We start from the raw sequence: 19,387 nt of genomic DNA, 5'->3' as shown, positions 1-19,387 counted from the left end.
AAGAAGACATGTATATTTAGTATTTGTCCTTTAATTTCGTATTATGACTTTGTTTGTATGGCAGAAATGTTAGCCAGATCAGTCTTTAAGACATTATTGTGACTAAATGGAGCGTAAAGAATTCCAGACGCTCACTCGACCTTAATGCGCCGGAAATCAGCCCAAGTGCTCTGAACCCTTCTGACATACCAACAATTAAACCTTTAACAGCACATGTCCTGACACATCTACATCACACATCTCTCTCTGGCTTCAAACGCAAAATACTTAAAACTTCAGCTGAATTACTTGTAAGTTTCTGTCACTAACAAACTCCTGGGTTACAGCTAAAGAAAACGTTGGGTAGTCAGGTCTACTATAAGCACAAAAAATCCCAGACATACACGCACACACACGCGCACGCACACACGCACGCACACACAAACACACACATGCACACACACACACACATGCACACACACACACATGCACACACACACACGCACGCACGCACGCACACACATGCACACACACACACACAAACACGCACACACACACACACACAGAAGAGAAGAGCAGGAATGAATGCATCTCAGTGTTTGAGAGCCATAGATGTGGAAGTAAAGGCAGTGAGTTTCTTACCTCCCAACATGAATATAAGTCAGGATTACCACACACAACACTAAAAGACTAGCGTTTAAAATAGAAGGATTTTTCATCAGAACATAGTTTCCATTGTTACATGTACTACTATTAGTATTACTATTACTATTTTACTGCTACAATTGTACAATAATAAGTGAAATAGAGAATGAGCAGACGATGAAGTGTGCGCTCTCACCATCGGTCCCTGCATCACGCCCATTTGTGCTGAAGATTTATCATCAAATCCACCGGCCATCTGAGAGGCAAAGTTCTGAAAAAACATGTCAAGTTAATGACACTGAATCTTTCTCTGTACACTGTTAAAGCAACCTCCTCCATACAAAAACTAACCCATGGTTTTATAAAAAGTAATCCCCAGAGACGGTTTTAATGACAAGAACATAAAAGAAATGCTTTGTGGCCCAGACCTAACCTTCCGGTAGAAAACAAGGGACTAAACATCGTTTTAACTTGCTACCTAGTGTTATTTTAGGTTTCCAGTAGAGGAACCGTTACTTCACTGGGACACTACCAGACCTGTTGCACAAAGTGTTTATGTAATACAATATACAATCAAATCTGAATATAAATCAACATTAAAAAAAGAATCAGTTCAAATTATTAGCCACTAGTCGGACTAATAAACAAACATAGACCGGAAGTTAACTAGAAGTCGGGCCAGACACACCTGTCTGATGTAACGGTCTGAAGTTAAACCCCAAATGAAACATGCTTTAACTTGAGTAAACATATTTACCCATGGTATATTTGTAACAATACTGCTGTTATACAAAGAATAATAAATAAAATGCAGAGATTTCTATGAGGCCATATAAAGACCCTGATTTATAAGAATCATGATGTGTCCTCACATACTCCTGAACAAGGTTAAACACCCTTATGAAATGAAGAAATGTGTGTGATGAACTGATCTGCCTCCATGATCTTCTACTTCAGCAGAGCAAACGACTGTATGGCTCTGAAAATCATAAACCCAACTCGAGCAGACACATGGCTCAAACAGTTGTGTGAATCAACTGAACTCTCTCACTGTGTCTCAGTTCACAGCTGATCTCAAGCACTAAACTACAGGTGTTCTGCCTCTTTAAGATTATATGACACCTCACAAATACTTACTCCACCAAGGCCAGGGGGTCCGTTTGGCCCCGGGGGTCCAGGGGGTCCGGGGTTTCCAGGGATGCCAGGCTCACCATCTCTGCCACGGGGACCAGGACTTCCCTATACACCCCCAGAGAAACACGTAATGACTTCATCATGGGAAGTGAGGGAGACGCGTCATATCAGCTCAGCTTGAGGGTTTGTCATCTTAAACCTCTTGGTTTTGTAACATTAAACGTCATCACGCATACAAAAATGATGCAACACAGCACAAATCTCTCACAAAAAGTGGTGATGGGGTGACATTGAGTTCCAAATTGTATGTGTGTGCCCACTATAATTTTGGGGATCAGTTTGTACCCTAAGGTCAGTAAAACCTGACAATTCCAAGAAAACCTTCCTTTTGGGATTTCATCATTTAATGGTTAGTGTTGGGTATAGTTTTTATAACTAACGGCATACAAAACAGTAGAAGTAATTTGATACATACATAAATGTGTGTGTGGGTTTATGGATGTTATAACTGAAGTTATAGCAAAGTTTTACTGTACTAAAAAATGTAAACACATCTATATGCTGTACATACAACATTTTTAGTGATAGCCAAAAATACAATGTATGGGTCAAAATGAATGATTTTTCTTTTATGCCAAACATCATTAAGATATTAAGGAAAGATCAGGTTACATGAAGATATTTTTTTTATAAATATCCTACGGAGAGTAATATGCTATGCTAACGACTTCTTTTGTAAAGATAGTTGTATCTCCGGTCCTATCCTAACAAACCATACATCGGTGGAAAGCTTATTTATTAAACACAACTGGTTTAGTTGTCCAAGGTCATAAATATACTATAAATGTGTCCAATGGTGTGTCAGCAAAAGTGTCATGCTCCCATTGTTAGTACTACAGACCCCATAATACATCTCCCTATCATGAGAAAAACAACTATTATGCGTTCTGTAGCTGGAATAACATTCATTATTTGGAGTTTATTTCCGTCAAAGGCAAGAAGATTCAGTCATGTGGAGGTAAGCAAAACCCTCTCTCCCACGAAAAACAACCTGAAAGGGCAGTACAGCATGGTTCTCCAGAAAGTAACGTTAGTCGGGTGGAATTCAGTTTGTCGAGTTAACTCTAAAACCTGCTTGTGACCGGTTGCCTATTGTTTTACAGTGGTTATAAAAAACATCATCATTAAAAAAAATCTGCGAAACAATTTCTGTCACACCAAAGGACACATGTACGGTTTATTTGTCAACTACATATAAACAGAACCTTTTCGCCCTTGTCTCCTCTCTCTCCCCGGGGTCCTTGTTCTCCCGGCGGTCCCTGTTTGGTAAAGTAGAGAGAGTTAAAGACGCTGAAACACAAATGCTTAAGCAAGCCCAGAGAATTCGAGGAATTCCAGAAGTATTCGTACTGTAGGCCCGGCTTGTCCCCTCGGCCCCACCACCTGAGGAAAAATCAACAGAAAGTCAGAGTTAATTATCATGAAAAGCTTTCGCTTTCAAACAAACACGAGAAGAAGATGACAGAGACTCCATTAGAGCTCTCCTACTGAAAACAATTTGAAAGGTTTTCCATTCAGATCACGTTCAGACTTACATCTGTTATGTCTCCCGGTTCCCCCTTTTGTCCCTGTGAAATCAGAGGATATCATGACACCTTTTTATTTATCATCATCCTCGTGAGTTTGATGTGAAAAGCATGCAGGACACACAAGCAGTGATTTAAGATTCCTCATGGCAGACCAAACACACGGCGGATGAAGCAGACACGTAATCACAGTTTATCACACCGTCAGATGTCAAAACACACATTAAACACACAGACTCACCTTCACACCTGGCGATCCTGTGATCACACAGAAAGAAAGAAAACACAGTGTTAAAAACAGCCCACACCTGCCCCGATGCATAAAACAACACAGAGTGACCAATACAAGTCATCATTAGATATCTGCTGTGTGTCAGTACTAGAGAGAGTCTGATGGCACATCTTCAGTGAGTGTTGTGATGCTAAAGTACATCAGCATCGCTTTCAGCATGGAAATATCCCTGCTGTCCTTCTAATACCTTCTGTCCTTATTATTCTTTGTTATAATTACCAAATGTTACCATTATAAGTGCTTGTCAACTTTAACAACATTCATGGTTTTAAAGTCTTGTGTTTTCAGGGTTCAGAAGGACAGAGATGATATGAACATGATGCTGTCAACACCTCATGATGAAGACAGTAGCAAACACTGACTGGAGATGTATTCCAGCCACATGTGTGAAGGAGTGTGCGTGTCGTATCTGTCCGTTCTGTCATGAGCAGTTGTAAAGGTGATGAGGGTAAGAATGGTAAACTCTTTTCTGTGAGCTAAAGACGGGGCGGCATCTGTTCTCTCCAAATGATTCCCACATGTGTCCATCAACATAGCACACAAAGCCCCCTCTCTCTCTCTCTCTCTCTCTCTCTCTCCCTCTCTCTCACTCTTCTTAGGAAGTATAATATCAGGTTCCATTGCTTTGCAGATGACACACAATTATATCTGCCATAGAAACATACAAACTCTATAGTCCCACTTTTGTGTTGCCTTGAGGAAATGAAAGCCCGGAAGACTGTACATTTACTCAAATTTAACGAGGAGAAGATGAATTCACAAAACCATTTGTGAACCCTTCTGTAAAAATCTCGGGTGTTTTAACGGATAATGATTTTAAATGGACCAACAGATTCATCTGCCAATTAAATCTAGTTTTTCCAGCTGAGGCAACTTTCTTAGGTTAAATCTTTTCTATCTTTTAAAGATTTTGAAAGGATTAAACACATTTTTATTTCGTCCCGTCATGACTGTATGTAGATATTATCCGACCTCCCTCACCAGACTGCAGATGCTTGAGAATGCTGCAGCTCATTTGCTAACGGCAACACCAAAGTGCGAAGATATTACTCCCATGCTGCCCTCTCTTCATCGGCTTCCTGTTTGGTTCAGAATTGGTTTTAAGATTCTTATTCTAGTTTTTAAATCATAAAATTGCAGAATTAATTCAGCCATATACTCCGTCGAGGGCACTTAGGTCCGCCGACCTTTCGTTGTTATTTGTCCCCCGTGTAAGATTAAAGAATAGAGGTGACCGTGTGTTTGCAGTGGCGGGGCCTAAACTTCTGAATAATCTGCGTAACATGTTAGAAAGTTACAAACATCCATACACTGCCTGCGCTTGTGATGGAGGATCACTTTAGAAGTGCTTTTTAAAGCGAATCCCAAAAGCAAGCAAACAAATGTAATTTATTTATAGAGCTGTGAGGAATAAATAAATTACAACCGGAGGAGGACGGCCGGTCAGCGCCACAGACCGGGCAGCACTCCCCAAACGGGATCTCGGGTTTGGGACAGTCCTTCAGCTCCTCGCAGACGATTTCATCACACAGGACCGTGCCCGTGTCACACACACAAACACGACACGACTCCGGTTTCCACACATCTTTGTCACTATAGCGCTGTCCGTCCTGCATACAGCTACCTGGATCCTCTGTGTGAGCGTGAGCAGAAGAAGAAGAAAAGCATTCTCAATAAAAAGATAGTGTGCTGTGAGATGAGAAGCGGATATGACATGCCATAGATTACTACTGAAAAAAAACATATTAGTGTGATGCTGCATGATGATATTTTTCATCTGATAGACATGAGTGCAGGTCAAGGCATTCAAACACACACCACTAGATGGCAGCACAGAAAACATCTCGACTGATGATAGTTCTGTCAGATATCACAATTCTGTCATCATTAATTCTCTCTGGTGTGGTTGTAAATCTGTACAGGAGTCTTTCTTCGGTGAAACACAAAAGAAGATATTTTGAGAAATGCCTCAGTGGTTCTGTGTTCATACAGTGGAAGTCAATGGGATTGTCAACATTCTTCAAGATCTTTTGTGTTCTGCAGAAGAAACTCATACAGGTTTGACATGACATGAGGAAGAAGAAATAAAAGATCTTTTATCAATTTAAGATCCAGTTTAAACAGTTTTTGCTTTTCAGGGTCAATGCACACAAATATCTGTAAAATATAACATGAAGTCAAACCTCCGCAAAGGTTAAAGAAATAAATGCTATGTATTCATTAGTTTGGTGTTTATACAGGGCTCAGTTGGTCTAGTAGTTTTTGTAACACACATACAGTATTCTTGTTTACTCTTGAGGTTTTTTCCCTGTAAATTCAAGTAGGACCCATATGGCAATGAATGACGCCTTTCTGAAAAGTAAAGACTGAGCAATTCACGAGTATCTGCCGAATCTAAACACCCTGAGCTGCCAGTTCAAACATGCCAGAGAGAGACAGATTTCAGTCAGACACACGTTGAGTTCATCATTGTGCTGCTGTGCATTATTCAAGAAGAACTCCTGGGGTGTTTATGAGGAAAATTGGACACAGGTGAGAGGAGGTCCTTATCTGCTTTACTCATCTCTGCTCATGACTCCATGTGCAATGCAACAAATAATGGCAGAAATGAAGGTCTAAGAAATGATGTTTGGCATGGTGACCTGTGACCTTTCTGTCCTCACATGTGTCTCAACTGTAAGTATTTAGGCTTGTCTGCATGCTCTTTAGTACTCTTGAGCTTTTAAGCTATTCAATGGACATCCCAGTTAAATCATTATGAACCATGACAAAACTCCTTTTGTAGAGTGTTTTGGGCATTATTTCATTAAGATTTAACATCCCACCTATAGAATCCATCACATAGCAGTGGACAACATTCTACCTATAGGTTCTACCTATGTGGAATGATCTATCCGCTGCTACAAGATCTGCAGATTCTGTAGCCATCTTTAAGAAACGCCTGAAAACACATCTCTTCCGCCAACATCTGACTGATCTGTTCTGACTCTTTTCTCCTCCACTCTTTTCTTCTCTACTCTTTTTCTTCTCTACTCAACTAAAAAAAAAAAAAAAAAAAAAAAAAAAAAAAAAAAAAAAAAAATGTATGAATGAGTGAATGGTTACGTATACTGTGTTAGGCTATATGAGACTAGTCTTCATTTTAATTGCACTTATGCTTTTGTTGTACTTATGCTGTCCTAATTGCTTCCATTACCTACCCCACTTGTAAGTCGCTTTGGATAAAAGCGTCTGCTAAATGACTAAATGTAAATGTAAATGTAAACAACATTGTAATTTCCATTAAAGCCAGTACAATTCCCATTTTTACAATTAAAACCATTACATTTTCTATTTGGATTTGGGCAAGCTTTGATTGTTTATTTTCAACAGGGATATATGACCCAGTCTGAGATTATGAGCATCAAAGTTCAATTTCAAGCATTATGGTTATAAAATTTTACATGGGATTACTCAGTCAATATTAAAGATGTCAAGACGCTATCTTCAGAGAATGTTCTTTACACTATGAAGGATTGTTTTATGTAATATACACATATTTTTCCATGTGAAATATCTTACAGTACGCAGACTGCAAAGTTTATTTTTCCTTTCTTTCTCCAGAAGCACAGAGGAATGTGCCGTGCTGAATTATAATAGCTGCCTTTGTCCTTCCAATGATTTTCCAATAACATGAGAGTGCCAGACGGTCTTTCATTCCCGCGACGATGAAAGCCGGCGGCGGGAGTAATGCAGAAAACAGATGGAAACACTTTAACAACAGTATGGAACGGTAACTGAGGCTGAGGCGACTCGTATTCCTCTCAAGCCTTTCACAAGAGATGAACGGAAGAGATCGAGGGTCTCTTTGTGAATCTGAAAGGTGTTTGGTGCAAGCCTGGATTCGTCCTGATGGCCTCTGACAGTACAGGAATGTGAGCAGCTGAGCCTTCAGGCCACCAGCAGTGCATCAGCTACAAATACCTCCATCCCATGATCACACTCCACCAAACTCAATGAAATCAGCTTAACACCAGGAGCTGCAGACGACCTGCGTTTCACTCATCATATCTCTTACTATGGTAATAAGTGAATAACTCAGGAAAGTGCATGCATGTGGGAGTGTCCTGCAGGGATGATAGAAATGCCTTAAATTCCTCCTCGCTGCATCCTCTATATTCTCAACATTCCCCTTCAATACACAACCAACCCACGATACAGTCCTTGATCTAAATAAACACCTCTTACATCCCATCCACAACACCTTAGTCAAACATTCATGCCCAACTCATCAGTCACACATTTCTCTTCACTGTTTATCGTTTGATGCAGACAAACGCACAAAGATTAACCGAGTGTAAAAAAAGAGCACAAACTTACGGTCATCCTCCTCCTGACAGCTCACAACAGCCAATAATGCAATAAAGAAACGTAAAGTCCACGAATGCGTCCACACCATCATATTGAAATCACACACACACACACACAGTTAAGAGTTTGATGAGTGGAGTGTCCTTCAGACGGACACTAAAGCTCCTGCCATACAGCTCTAAATGAGCACAAATACTAATCCCAGCCCTTCCTTCAGCAGAACCCCCCCCATGAAACCTGAGAAGTTCCTCTCTCTCTCTCTCTCTCTCTCTTCACAGAGCCCTCTTTTCAAGAACTTTCAAGAATAACACCCTCACCTCAAAAAAGTGGGGTGAAAAAACATTACAAAGATTATTCATTTAGATGATGTCAAAGCAACTAAAAAATCATAAATGCACAACCACTAATATTATTTGTTTGTCTGTGTGTATGCTTGTGTTTGAAAAGTCACACATCACAATACAACACAATGCTTATTCAGCGTGTTACATTGACTGCATAGGTCCCTCACCTGTCCCCTGCTTGATTTAGTTCCTTATTTAATGCCCTTGTATTTTCTGTCCTGTGCCTGTTTGTTTTTTATTAACTTTTATTAACGCTCGCCAGTGTTTAAGCCTTGAGAAGTTATCGTATATTGCTCCTGTTCCTTTTCGTATTCCTTGAGTTGGCCAAGTTTAGTCCAGTTAGTGTTAGTCTGTGTCAAGTGTCAGTTTAGTCAGTCTATGTTCCGGTTTAGTTATTATTTCTGTCATTCCTATTTTACCCCATAGATAGGAATCTCTCTATCTATCTATCTCCCTGCCCATCCACAAAAATTGGAACAAGAATTCAATAGAAAGGAATCCCACCTCAATGCTCCTTCACAAATTTCAGCCCTGTCTCTCTTCTTCCACAATTTCCTACATTTTTGGAGAAAATATTTAATGATAGATTAGATACATTTTTAGATAAATATAAAATACTTTCAGACAGTCAATGTGAATTTAGATCAAATAGCTCTACAGAATAGCTGTAATTTCTAGGAAATTACAAAAGCTATGGATCAAAAACAATATGCTGCTGTTGGAGCATTTATAGATTTAAACCGCAGGTTCCCTGCGATCCCATTTTCAACCTTTTGTTAGTGTGTAATATTGCTGTTAGAGCATAAATCATACCTGCAAAATGATAAAGTTCAAAGTTCAGAGCCAAGCGAGATATTGTTGTAACAAGTTTGGAGTCTTGGGTAAGGACGAGGAAGAGGTTGGCGAGACTGACACAGGCTGTTACTAAAGTTCTTGAATAAAGTGAGATTCACTATAGCATAAAAAGGTTGCCTCTGGCCACAATTGTCTTTAACAGTGCTTTTAAAAACCTCCGCCCAAAGGAATACGGCAAAAGAGGGGCGAGGTCTTCCTCAGAGAAGAGGAAGGGGCGAGGTCTTCCTCAGAGAAGAGGAAGGGGCGAGGTCTTCCTCAGAGAAGAGGAAGGGGCGAGGTCTTCCTCAGAGAAGAGGAAGGGGCGAGGTCTTCCTCAGAGAAGAGGAAGGGGCGAGGTCTTCCTCAGAGAAGAGGAAGGGGCGAGGTCTTCCTCAGAGAAGAGGAAGGGGCGAGGTCTTCCTCAGAGAAGAGGAAGGGGCGAGGTCTTCCTCAGAGAAGAGGAAGGGGCGAGGTCTTCCTCAGAGAAGAGGAAGGGGCGAGGTCTTCCTCAGAGAAGAGGAAGGGGCGAGGTCTTCCTCAGAGAAGAGGAAGGGGCGAGGTCTTCCTCAGAGAAGAGGAAGGGGCGAGGTCTTCCTCAGAGAAGAGGAAGGGGCGAGGTCTTCCTCAGAGAAGAGGAAGGGGCGAGGTCTTCCTCAGAGAAGAGGAAGGGGCGAGGTCTTCCTCAGAGAAGAGGAAGGGGCGAGGTCTTCCTCAGAGAAGAGGAAGGGGCGAGGTCTTCCTCAGAGAAGAGGAAGGGGCGAGGTCTTCCTCAGAGAAGAGGAAGGGGCGAGGTCTTCCTCAGAGAAGAGGAAGGGGCGAGGTCTTCCTCAGAGAAGAGGAAGGGGCGAGGTCTTCCTCAGAGAAGAGGAAGGGGCATCTCTAGGCAATTTATGTGCCAAGATCGAAATTGGCTCTCCCATCGGTTTTGGCCCCATTGGCCTTCCACAACAGCTCCCAAACCTGTGAGTGAAGCATCGGTTGTCAGTGCAACGCGCCGACAACTGCTTCCCAACACTGGTCCTTGGGAAACGAACCAAGGTTCTTTCCACATTCTCAACGTGTGCAGGCATCTGCGTGTCACTTTGATAATGCGCAACTGGTTGCCCCTCGGGGAAAACCCTTTGGTTTTGAGCCAACACTGTAGAGGTCTCATATACAGCAGGCCGACAGGAATGATGTTGGAGGCAGCTGCCATGAGTCCCAATAGCCTCTGAAAAAGCTTTACCGTCAGTGATTGGCCTAGCTTTATTCTGCAAACGGCTGACAGGATTGCAACAATACGAGCAGGCGTGAGCCGCGCCTGCATTGTGATGGAATCCCATATTACTCCTAAAAAATGGTTCTCTGTACTGGAGAAAGCACACTTTTCTTGGTATTCAGCCTCAGCCCTAGCTCCTCCATATGTGCGAGAACAACATCTCGATGTTGAACCGACAGATGCGATTTTGCTAGAACTTCTTGTTCCATCACCAGAGTCTACTCAGGGCACACCTCGGTGTACAAAACCCTGTTGAAGCGGGGTGGGCGGATTTGAAATTGGATCCGGTAACCCTGCTCTACCGTGCGCAGGACCCATTGTGACACATTTGGTAGACTTTTCCAGGCTGCCAAATGGTCAACTAAGGGGACTAGCCTCTTGGGGCCAGCCTCTGGTGATATTATTACGGGAACCGCAACGGCTCGGCAAACCTCGATTGGCAGAGCCGGCTGAACCCTCTGGGGACACCGAGGAGGAACGGGCACCGTATAATGAGGTGCGAGCGCACGCTCCTCGGGGGGAAATGGGCTGTCAGGACTTTTACTTGTTTTCCCCTTTCCTCGCCTGGATGACTGCCCTCAGGGTCAGTCCTAGGTTTGTAAGGCTGCGGGTGAAATTTTCTTCCTGAACCCCCATCCTTCTGGGGTGGGGCTCGGGAAGCTACACTCTGCTTCTGACGCTCACGATAGCTAGTGGACGCCTGTGGCTGTTCTCGCCCCGCCGCCTGGGGAGTTTGTCCGCGGCGGGGGAGATAAAGTTTAAATGCCGCAGCCTGTTTCTTAGCCTCCTCGAACCTTTCAACAACGATGTCTACAGCGTTGCCGAAAAGGCCCGTAGGGGACAATGGGGCATCCAGAAGAAATGCTTTGTCAGATGGTTTCATGTCTGAGAGGTTCAACCATAAATGCCTCTCAGTGGCTACCATAGCGCCCATGGAACGGCCCAAAGAACGAGCAGTCTCACGAGTAGCACGGAGAGAAACATCCAAAGCATGACGGACGGGTTGAAAAACATCCGCCGCCACCAGTCCCGTGTCGACCAATTCACGTAGCGCATCTGCTTGATACACCTGAAGTAGTGCCACAGAGTGTAAGCAAGCCCCGGACTGCCCTGCTGCCGCATATGCCTTGCCAATCAAAGTCGATGTCACCCTGCATGGCTTTGATGGCAAGGTAGGGGCTTTTAGGGACGAAGCCGTGGATGGAGACAGATAGCTCGCAAGCGTCTGTTCTATTCTCGGCATCGCCCCGTAACCTCTTTCTTTATAGCCCTGAACATTAGAATAAATGCAAGTCTGTGGCGTGAATACTCGTGCGGTATATGGATGCTGCCACGACTTACACACCTCCTGATGTAGGTCAGAAAAGAAAGGGAGTTTGCGTCGTGAGTGTTGTGTGCTATGCTTGAGACATCGCTCGTCCATCTTATTCTCAGGACGAGTGTTAGGTTTATCTTGCGGCCAGTCTATTGTTAGTTGGGCTACCGCAGCTGTCATGACTTCCACCAGATCGGCGTGAACCGAAGCAGCAAGAGGGGGAACACAATCTAACTCTCCTGCTTCGATACCAGTTATGTCTACATCCTCAGATGCAGAACTTTGCCGAACCGGACTCCCTCTCTGAGCGGGAGAAACCGCAGTGCGTGCTCCCGACTCAGCAGAGAGAGAGGTGGAAGCTACGGAGGGTAAAGAGAAGCCGGAGCATGTCTCTTCAGCCTCCCTGATGTCCATCTGCGAGCCCCACGAGCGAAGATTCCGCTCTGCCTCGGCAAAAGCGGGATCATCACCACGCGGAGCTCGCACCTGGCCGTGCTTATCAAATAGTGCTGAACGGGAACGGAGCGTACGCTGTGGTAAAAGTCCACAGGCTTCACAGTCAGCTCCCTCGAGCGCTGACTGTGCATGCTCCGCTCCCAGACAGACTACACAGAGATCATGCGTATCATTGCTCGTGATAAAACGCGAACAAGGAGGAGCACAATGTCTGAAACTTTTCTCTGACATGTTAGCAAACTGGCTAACCAAACACACTTCTTTTACAGAACACACTCACGCTTCTTTTAACTAGACAAACACACACTACACACAGAGCCGTTGCTGAGAAGAAAAGAGCTGAAGTTCACTATTTTGGATGTCGTTTTATACCTCCTGGTCCATACGTCATCTATGACGTAGCGTTCCACTACTGGACGATGTTGACACACGTGCTCAGAGCTGGTCACGCTGAGGCGTTCCCCAAAGTGTTGCCATGGCGACGCAGTGCGAGTTCCCTCGAAAGGGAACTGGCATTTGTAATTTCTGCCTTTCGCAATTGGACTTTTTAAGATACCTTCTCTACAAACTGTTGAATGAAGCTGGGAGAAAAATATCAACTTACAAAATACAATTTACAAACACTTGACAATACTTCCCAAAGTGTCATGCTCTCCAAAGATAATAAAGGTAATACAACCCCATTATTTGCAAAAAAACTTATTCAGAAAAACTGATCTGATCTGAACTGCAGACAGACTAGAAATCTGGGCAAAAAGATTTAATCAAAAACACTTCACAAAACAAACATCACAACAATCATGAAATTCCTGTATTTGCTCGCTACGTGACACTACAGCAAAACCCCTTCTTTATTAAATTTAACCTTATGTACCTGCAGTTTATTAAAATTGACGAAGTTTATTTTGTTCTCTTTACCCCCAATAGTTATTAGCCCACCAGAACATAAAAATATTGCTCACTTAACTATGCCAAACGAGTAAAGGTATGTTTTAATTAGTGCTGTGAATCATTTAAAAAAATACTTGGATTAATCACCATTTTTTTCTGTAAATAAATAACGATTAATCGCACATAACAGTAATATTTTACAATATACTTTTACATTTTTATAATTTCACATTTAATCATCAAATTGATGCAGAAACAACATATTTCTTTAACATTTTATGAAAGCAAACATTCTGATATAAGTACTGTAAATGATGTCTCTATTAAATTGATCATTTTAACATTAATTAAAGCCATCACGTAGGAAATATACAGAAATTGAAGGAAGTTCTCAAACACTTTACAGTCTTTAATGACAAATTATGAATTGAAATTTAAAATAATTATCGTTAAAGCTACAAAATCACATTGATTTCTGATTTGCTTTTGTTCTTTGGTAAACATTAGTGACAGTAGTCACAGGAGCACGTTTAAGAATGCGGCCCCTTTAAGAGCGGTCTCAGGAGACACCGCACTCCCATTTTCACAACTCTTTGCATTCATTTAAGATTTGATTTTACACTTTGAAATCTGTGCTTAATAAAATGCTTGACAAAACGGCTTTCTGGCATGATCTTGTGAGGTTTTATTAATTCAAGCACGAAAGAGAACTTTCAGAAAGAGAAAAAGGATGCACTGTCTGACAGAGATTCACCGACGCAGCCTTTAGCCCGTTACTGTACACACCAGACTGGAGCTCGCGTTGCATTTTCCCGCGTGTCACAGTTTAAAAGTGATCTATCTTCATTGAACATGTCAAAGCAACTGTTTCAAATAGCGCTTACGTGGTTTAAAAGCCTGTACACGAATAAGAGCGTGATTACAACATGTAAGGCTAGACAAAGGGTGTCAAATCTAACGGATGCTGCATTAAATATTTTTTCACGGGTTCATTTGAAAAAAAGCTAATCGCTTGCGTTAACGTCGACAGCCCTAGTTTTAATATATTGTCGACGAAACGATACCAATATGTGCGTTACCCTACTATTGCATGAAAATTACTTAACGAATTAAATGTACACTTTTATCTCGGGAAAATATCCTTACCTCTTTATCTATACGACCCGCCATCTTGCCGACAATGTGACGTTTTTGATAGCTCGCGTTGTTGCGTGTGATTTGGACAATTACAGGTTACGCCTATTACTAAATCCGCCCATTACCAGTTACGCCTCTGTCTTGCAGTCCGCAATCAGACCCCACTCAAATCTTTCCGTGACGGGTAGAGCTTTCACCGGACCTGTCACTCCTGCCTCGTGACCTGCCACTGTTTTACGTGCCTGCCTTGCGACTCGCCACTGTAATACTGTGCTGTTTAGCAACCCGTCACAGTTATATTTCTCCAGTTTTGCGACCCGTTTTTGCGATCTCTTTGTTATTTCTTTTATTTCTTTTTACTATTATAATTATGATGCTTTCATTTGTTTTTACAAATTGATACATTTTCAAAAATCATGTTTTTTTAGTGTGTATTCTAATTTATATAATTGAAACTGCAGTTCAGTTGTTTTATTAAAACAATAATAATACAAGTACAGCCAACTAATACAGTTAAGTACAATAAAAACATGATAACATTAAAAATCATGATTAAAAGATTTTAAGAACAGTGTTTTTGCAAATGAACTCTTCATTTATTATTCATATGTTGCAATAATAATGATGTAGTGGTAAAGATTTATACATTTGTAAATGGTTATGCATGTTCTAGGCCAGGGTTTTTTAAACTAGATTCCGGGGACCCCCAAGGGGCCTCGAATATGGATTAAGGGGACCCCAGAAATTCTTTGAGAAACTAAAGTCAGCAAAAGTGGTTAAACTCTATACTAAAGATTATTGCAGTTTAACTTTTTCAATATGTTGTCTTTATAATATCACACTGACTATTTGTTATACTTATTTGTATAAACGTTTAAATGCTTCTTTATAAAAAATTGGATATCTATTTTAGAAAGGTGGTCCTTTGCGAAAGGTTAAACATATTTTGGGGTCCTTGGCATGAAAAGTTTGAAAAACCCTGTACTAGGCTATAAATGATTTTGTAATATAGCAACCAAATGTATCACAGACACTTATTCTATTTGTGAAATCATCTTAAATTTCAGTGTGGCTTTAATTTCTTGTCTGAGGGAAAATATATATTTTCAGAATTTTATACAAAAATAAAATATTAATTGAGTGTTGTTATCAAAATAAACCTTCATTTTGTATTTATTTTTTTCAAGTGACACTATGACAATAAAATACAGAATCTCTTTAAAAACAAGATTAAGAAAAGGTGGATAGACCATGGTTAATAGAAGTATTCTTGATACAATTTGACGGTTGAAATTACCTTTGTCACCTGTCAAACCATCGGTGTCGGCTATTATAAAGTAGGTGGCACTATTAAACTCCTAAATAAATAAGCCATTCACGTGTTTTTTAAAACGCAGCGGAGTTAGCCTACATCAGGAGTATTGGTGTGGCTAAATTATTTAAATCGTTTACCCCGACCTGCAAACAAAACAAATACAGTATAGCCAATAGATGTTATCCTATCAGTTTTTGATTAATTAAACAATCTTGGCAATTCAACGAACAATATCTGACTGATTGTGATTAGATGAGTAAAGATGGTGGGGCCTCAAAACTTTATGCCATCATTTTTGCGTAAGTAATGTTACACCTTTTTTGAATGATTTGTAGCTGTATATAAATAAAATAAACGCTACATTTATCTTTCGCTGCGTTCGTGACGTCACTAAATGCCATTTTAATAATAATACAAAACATCTTCAGATTCTGATCCAGACTGGTTTTAATGAATAGTGGATGCAGAGGCAGAGCAAGAGGGGTGTCCAAATTTTATTGGGCACTTTACATATCATAAAGGCTAATGAAAAAATACAGCTAGTACGGCCAGCCCTGTAACGAATCTAGTTGTGTGTTACGAGATAGTGACTCTGACAATTCATAGTATGTGAATAATTGTTTTTAAGCCAAATCACGTTACAAACACCAGGTTAAGTAAAGTATTATTTCTCTTTTGATGCCATGTTAGGGTTACACCTAGAGATGCGAAGATAAGATAAAATGTCACCCGGCATCCGCTGCTTCAAATAAATTATCCACCCGCCAACCGCCCGCACGTATAATTTTCTCTGATATAGATATCCGCACCCGACCCGAATCCGATCGTCACTTTAATTACTCAGTAAATTTTATAGCACTGTCTTTGTCTGTAAATGCTTAAATCTAATCCTTCGATTTAGCACATACATGATGTACCATATAAGAGGTACCAAGGCAAGGCAAGGCAATTTGATTTATATAGCACATTTCATACAGAGTGGCAATTCAAAGTGCTTTACATAGAAGAAATAAAAATAATAAAAATAAATAAGAGTAATTAAAACAGTTTATAAAAGTAACAGTACAGTACAGACAGTCGGATGAACATTGGCACAGTGCTCATTCATTAAATGCATAGCTAAACAGATGCGTTTTGAGTCTGGATTTGAAAGTGACTATTGTAGGAGCACATCTGATCTCCTCTGGAAGCTGGTTCCAGCTGCGGCTGGCATAATAGCTAAAAGCAGATTCGCCATGCTTTGAGTGAACCCTTGGTATTTCTAGCTGATATGATCCTAGTGATCTGAGTGATCTGTTGGGTTTATATTCATTGAGCATATCTGCAATGTATTGAGGTCCTAGGCCATTGAATGATTTATATACCAGTAATAATACTTTAAAATCAATCCTAAATTTAACTGGGAGCCAGTGTAAAGACCTGAGGACTGGTGTGATATGTTCATATTTTCTAGTTCTGCTCAGAATCCTGGCGGCAGCGTTCTGTATGAGCTGCAACTGTCTAATGGTCTTTTTGGGAAGGCCAGTGAGGAGTCCGTTACAGTAATCCACCCTGCTCGTGATGAAAGCATGAACAAGTTTCTCTAAGTCTTGTCTGGAAACAAAGCATCTAATTCTTGCAATATTTTTCAGATGGTAGTATGCTGATTTGGTTATTGCTTTGACATGACTACTGAAACTAAGGTCTGACTCTAGTGTCACACCAAGATTCCTGACTTGATTTTTAATTGTTTGACCCCTAGAGTGAAGGTATGAGTTCACCTTGAGAACTTCATCTTTGTTTCCAAATGCAATTGCTTCAGTTTTGTCTTTGTTTAATTGAAGAAAGTTTTGACACATCCAATTGTTGACTTCATCGATGCATTGGCACAGGGAGTCAATGGGGCTGTAATCGTTAGGCGATAGAGCTAAGTAGATCTGTGTGTCGTCTGCATAGCTGTGGTAAGCAATTTTGTTCTTTCTCATTATTTGGCTCATTGGGAGCATATACAGGTACCAGTCTTATGGCTTCCATATACATACAGTGCCTCACAGCCGTTGCATATTACATACCCAGCACTTGATTCATCCTTGTTAATCACTTCGCTAAAACGCTCCCACACGGTTCTTTTCTTTACTACCTTTTTTTTTCTCCCTTTTTAAATTTCTCTCGGATCTGATTTGCCCCCATATCTTCTTTAAGAAATAGACCGTCCTCTACCGCCACCACGCGCGCATTTCTTTTAAATTACTGCAAATTAGCGCCTGCTTTAAGATGCATTTAAAACAAATTCCTATTTTTGGAGAATTTTTTTTTATATTTTTTATTAACGTTCCACCCGCAATTAATCAGAATGTATTTTTTTATTACCCGACACACCCGTCCCGCGGATCATCCGCAGGATTTAACCGCCATCCGCGTATCACTATTACACACTGACTTTCTATTATGGTCTATGGACCCCCTGAAGTTGCCTTGGCCACCCCCAGGACACCAGTTGATCTTTTAAAGAGGGGAAGCTCATTTTCGGCTTGAATGCGAGCAACTTCATTGATTGCATGCTCAACCCTGATCCTGCCCATGCAACTTAATCTTACACATGCACTCACATGTTCATTGCTATTTTCATGCCTTTTATATGCCCTGTCAAAGTTTGACAGATCTCCAAAGCCCAATTTTGACCAAACAACACATCCATGAGATGGTTTCATCAAGAGACAGGGCCAGCAGTACATTTTCTTTTTCACAGCACATCCAGTCAGCCAGCTAACATTGTCATACCAGGAGAGCTGAAAAGACCTGTTACTTTTCTCTATCTTTTGCACTAAATCAATCTTAGGTGTTGATCTGCCCTGCTGTTTAATTTAAAAGTTTCTCCTAGTAAGGAAGACTTTCTACTTGCTTTGCCAAAATCAGGTCGACAATATTAGCACTGTCTGCCATCGTGTGCAGTTTGCTAGCTGGCTAGTTCAGACTATATGAAATAATGAACAAACGATCTAATATATATATATATATATATATATATATATATATATATATACATATTTAACTCAACGGGACGAAATGTGGGAATTATGTTAAACTGAAACAATGAATGTGGTGTGAAATTGTGTGAAATATACGATGAAGGGTTGGGGTATATTCTGGCAAACTGTTTCCAGATCACGTTTTGCAATCGGCAAAGCAGACTGTAGCACACGCCGTTTACCAACACACGATGGGTAATTCGCAAAGCCCAATGTTCCTTCTTGTTTTCCCAGCACGATCCCATATAAAGAGGTTTAAAGTACGAGGTGGAGAATTAAGGGCCGGACCAATAGTTAAACAATTTCAAAGTTAAAGTTGAAAAAGGGCAAAAAATATTAAACAAGTTTCAGTCAAATATTTATGCTTCGTAGGAAAATCCAGTGTTAAAGTAGAGTGTATACAATCATATTTGGAACATTTTTCAGCAGCAGATTCAGTGACGTGAACGTATGCTACTTTTAAATGAACATGAAAGATTTCTCACCCGTCCAACCACAATTAGTTATTGTAACGTTATTTACTTATTTATTTTGCTACCCGAGCTGCGGGTATCCGAGATCCGCGCATCATAGGCTACTGTACATGAAAGAAAGGAAAATGAGTAAAAATGTAATGTAGATGTACACATTGTCATGTTTGCATTATTGTCAAATCTGTAATTGGTTTCTGCAACAAAAAATATATTTTTATAAGGTGTCGACCCCAAAAAACGAGCGTTTTAGGACATAAAAGTGGATTAAAAAGTGATGACAGACCCTCCTATCATCACGCAGACGCTCGGAGTCCGGGCCAGCCCACTCCTCCATTCATCCCAGAGACGCTGAGCGTCCGTGGGCGGGACA

General features: G+C 41.0%; 1 protein-coding gene across 6 annotated transcripts in view; it reads right to left on the bottom strand.

The window, feature by feature from the left end:
• The window catches only part of col2a1b (collagen, type II, alpha 1b), a 72,698-nt gene that overhangs the window by 51,479 nt on the left and 1,832 nt on the right, over positions 1-19,387 (bottom strand). For 2 of the 6 annotated variants that reach the window (XM_056734340.1, XM_056734342.1), the window contains exons 2-8: positions 5,063-5,269; positions 3,586-3,602; positions 3,354-3,386; positions 3,169-3,201; positions 3,024-3,077; positions 1,762-1,863; positions 821-895 (exon numbers count right to left, since the gene is read on the bottom strand). In XM_056734340.1, coding sequence (XP_056590318.1) covers positions 821-895; positions 1,762-1,863; positions 3,024-3,077; positions 3,169-3,201; positions 3,354-3,386; positions 3,586-3,602; positions 5,063-5,252 — 504 coding nt within the window. In that variant the 5' untranslated portion in view covers positions 5,253-5,269. Of the gene's footprint in view, positions 1-820; positions 896-1,761; positions 1,864-3,023; positions 3,078-3,168; positions 3,202-3,353; positions 3,387-3,585; positions 3,603-5,062; positions 5,270-7,995; positions 8,143-14,230; positions 14,315-14,346; positions 14,451-19,387 lie in introns of those variants that run through there. The other 4 variants (XM_056734343.1, XM_056734339.1, XM_056734338.1 and 1 more) reach the window with 4 other exon arrangements.

The sequence above is a fragment of the Triplophysa dalaica genome, chromosome 21 (genome assembly GCF_015846415.1).
Source record: "Triplophysa dalaica isolate WHDGS20190420 chromosome 21, ASM1584641v1, whole genome shotgun sequence".
NCBI classification, from domain to species: domain Eukaryota; kingdom Metazoa; phylum Chordata; class Actinopteri; order Cypriniformes; family Nemacheilidae; genus Triplophysa; species Triplophysa dalaica.
This window is presented reverse-complemented; position numbering and strand designations above follow the sequence as displayed.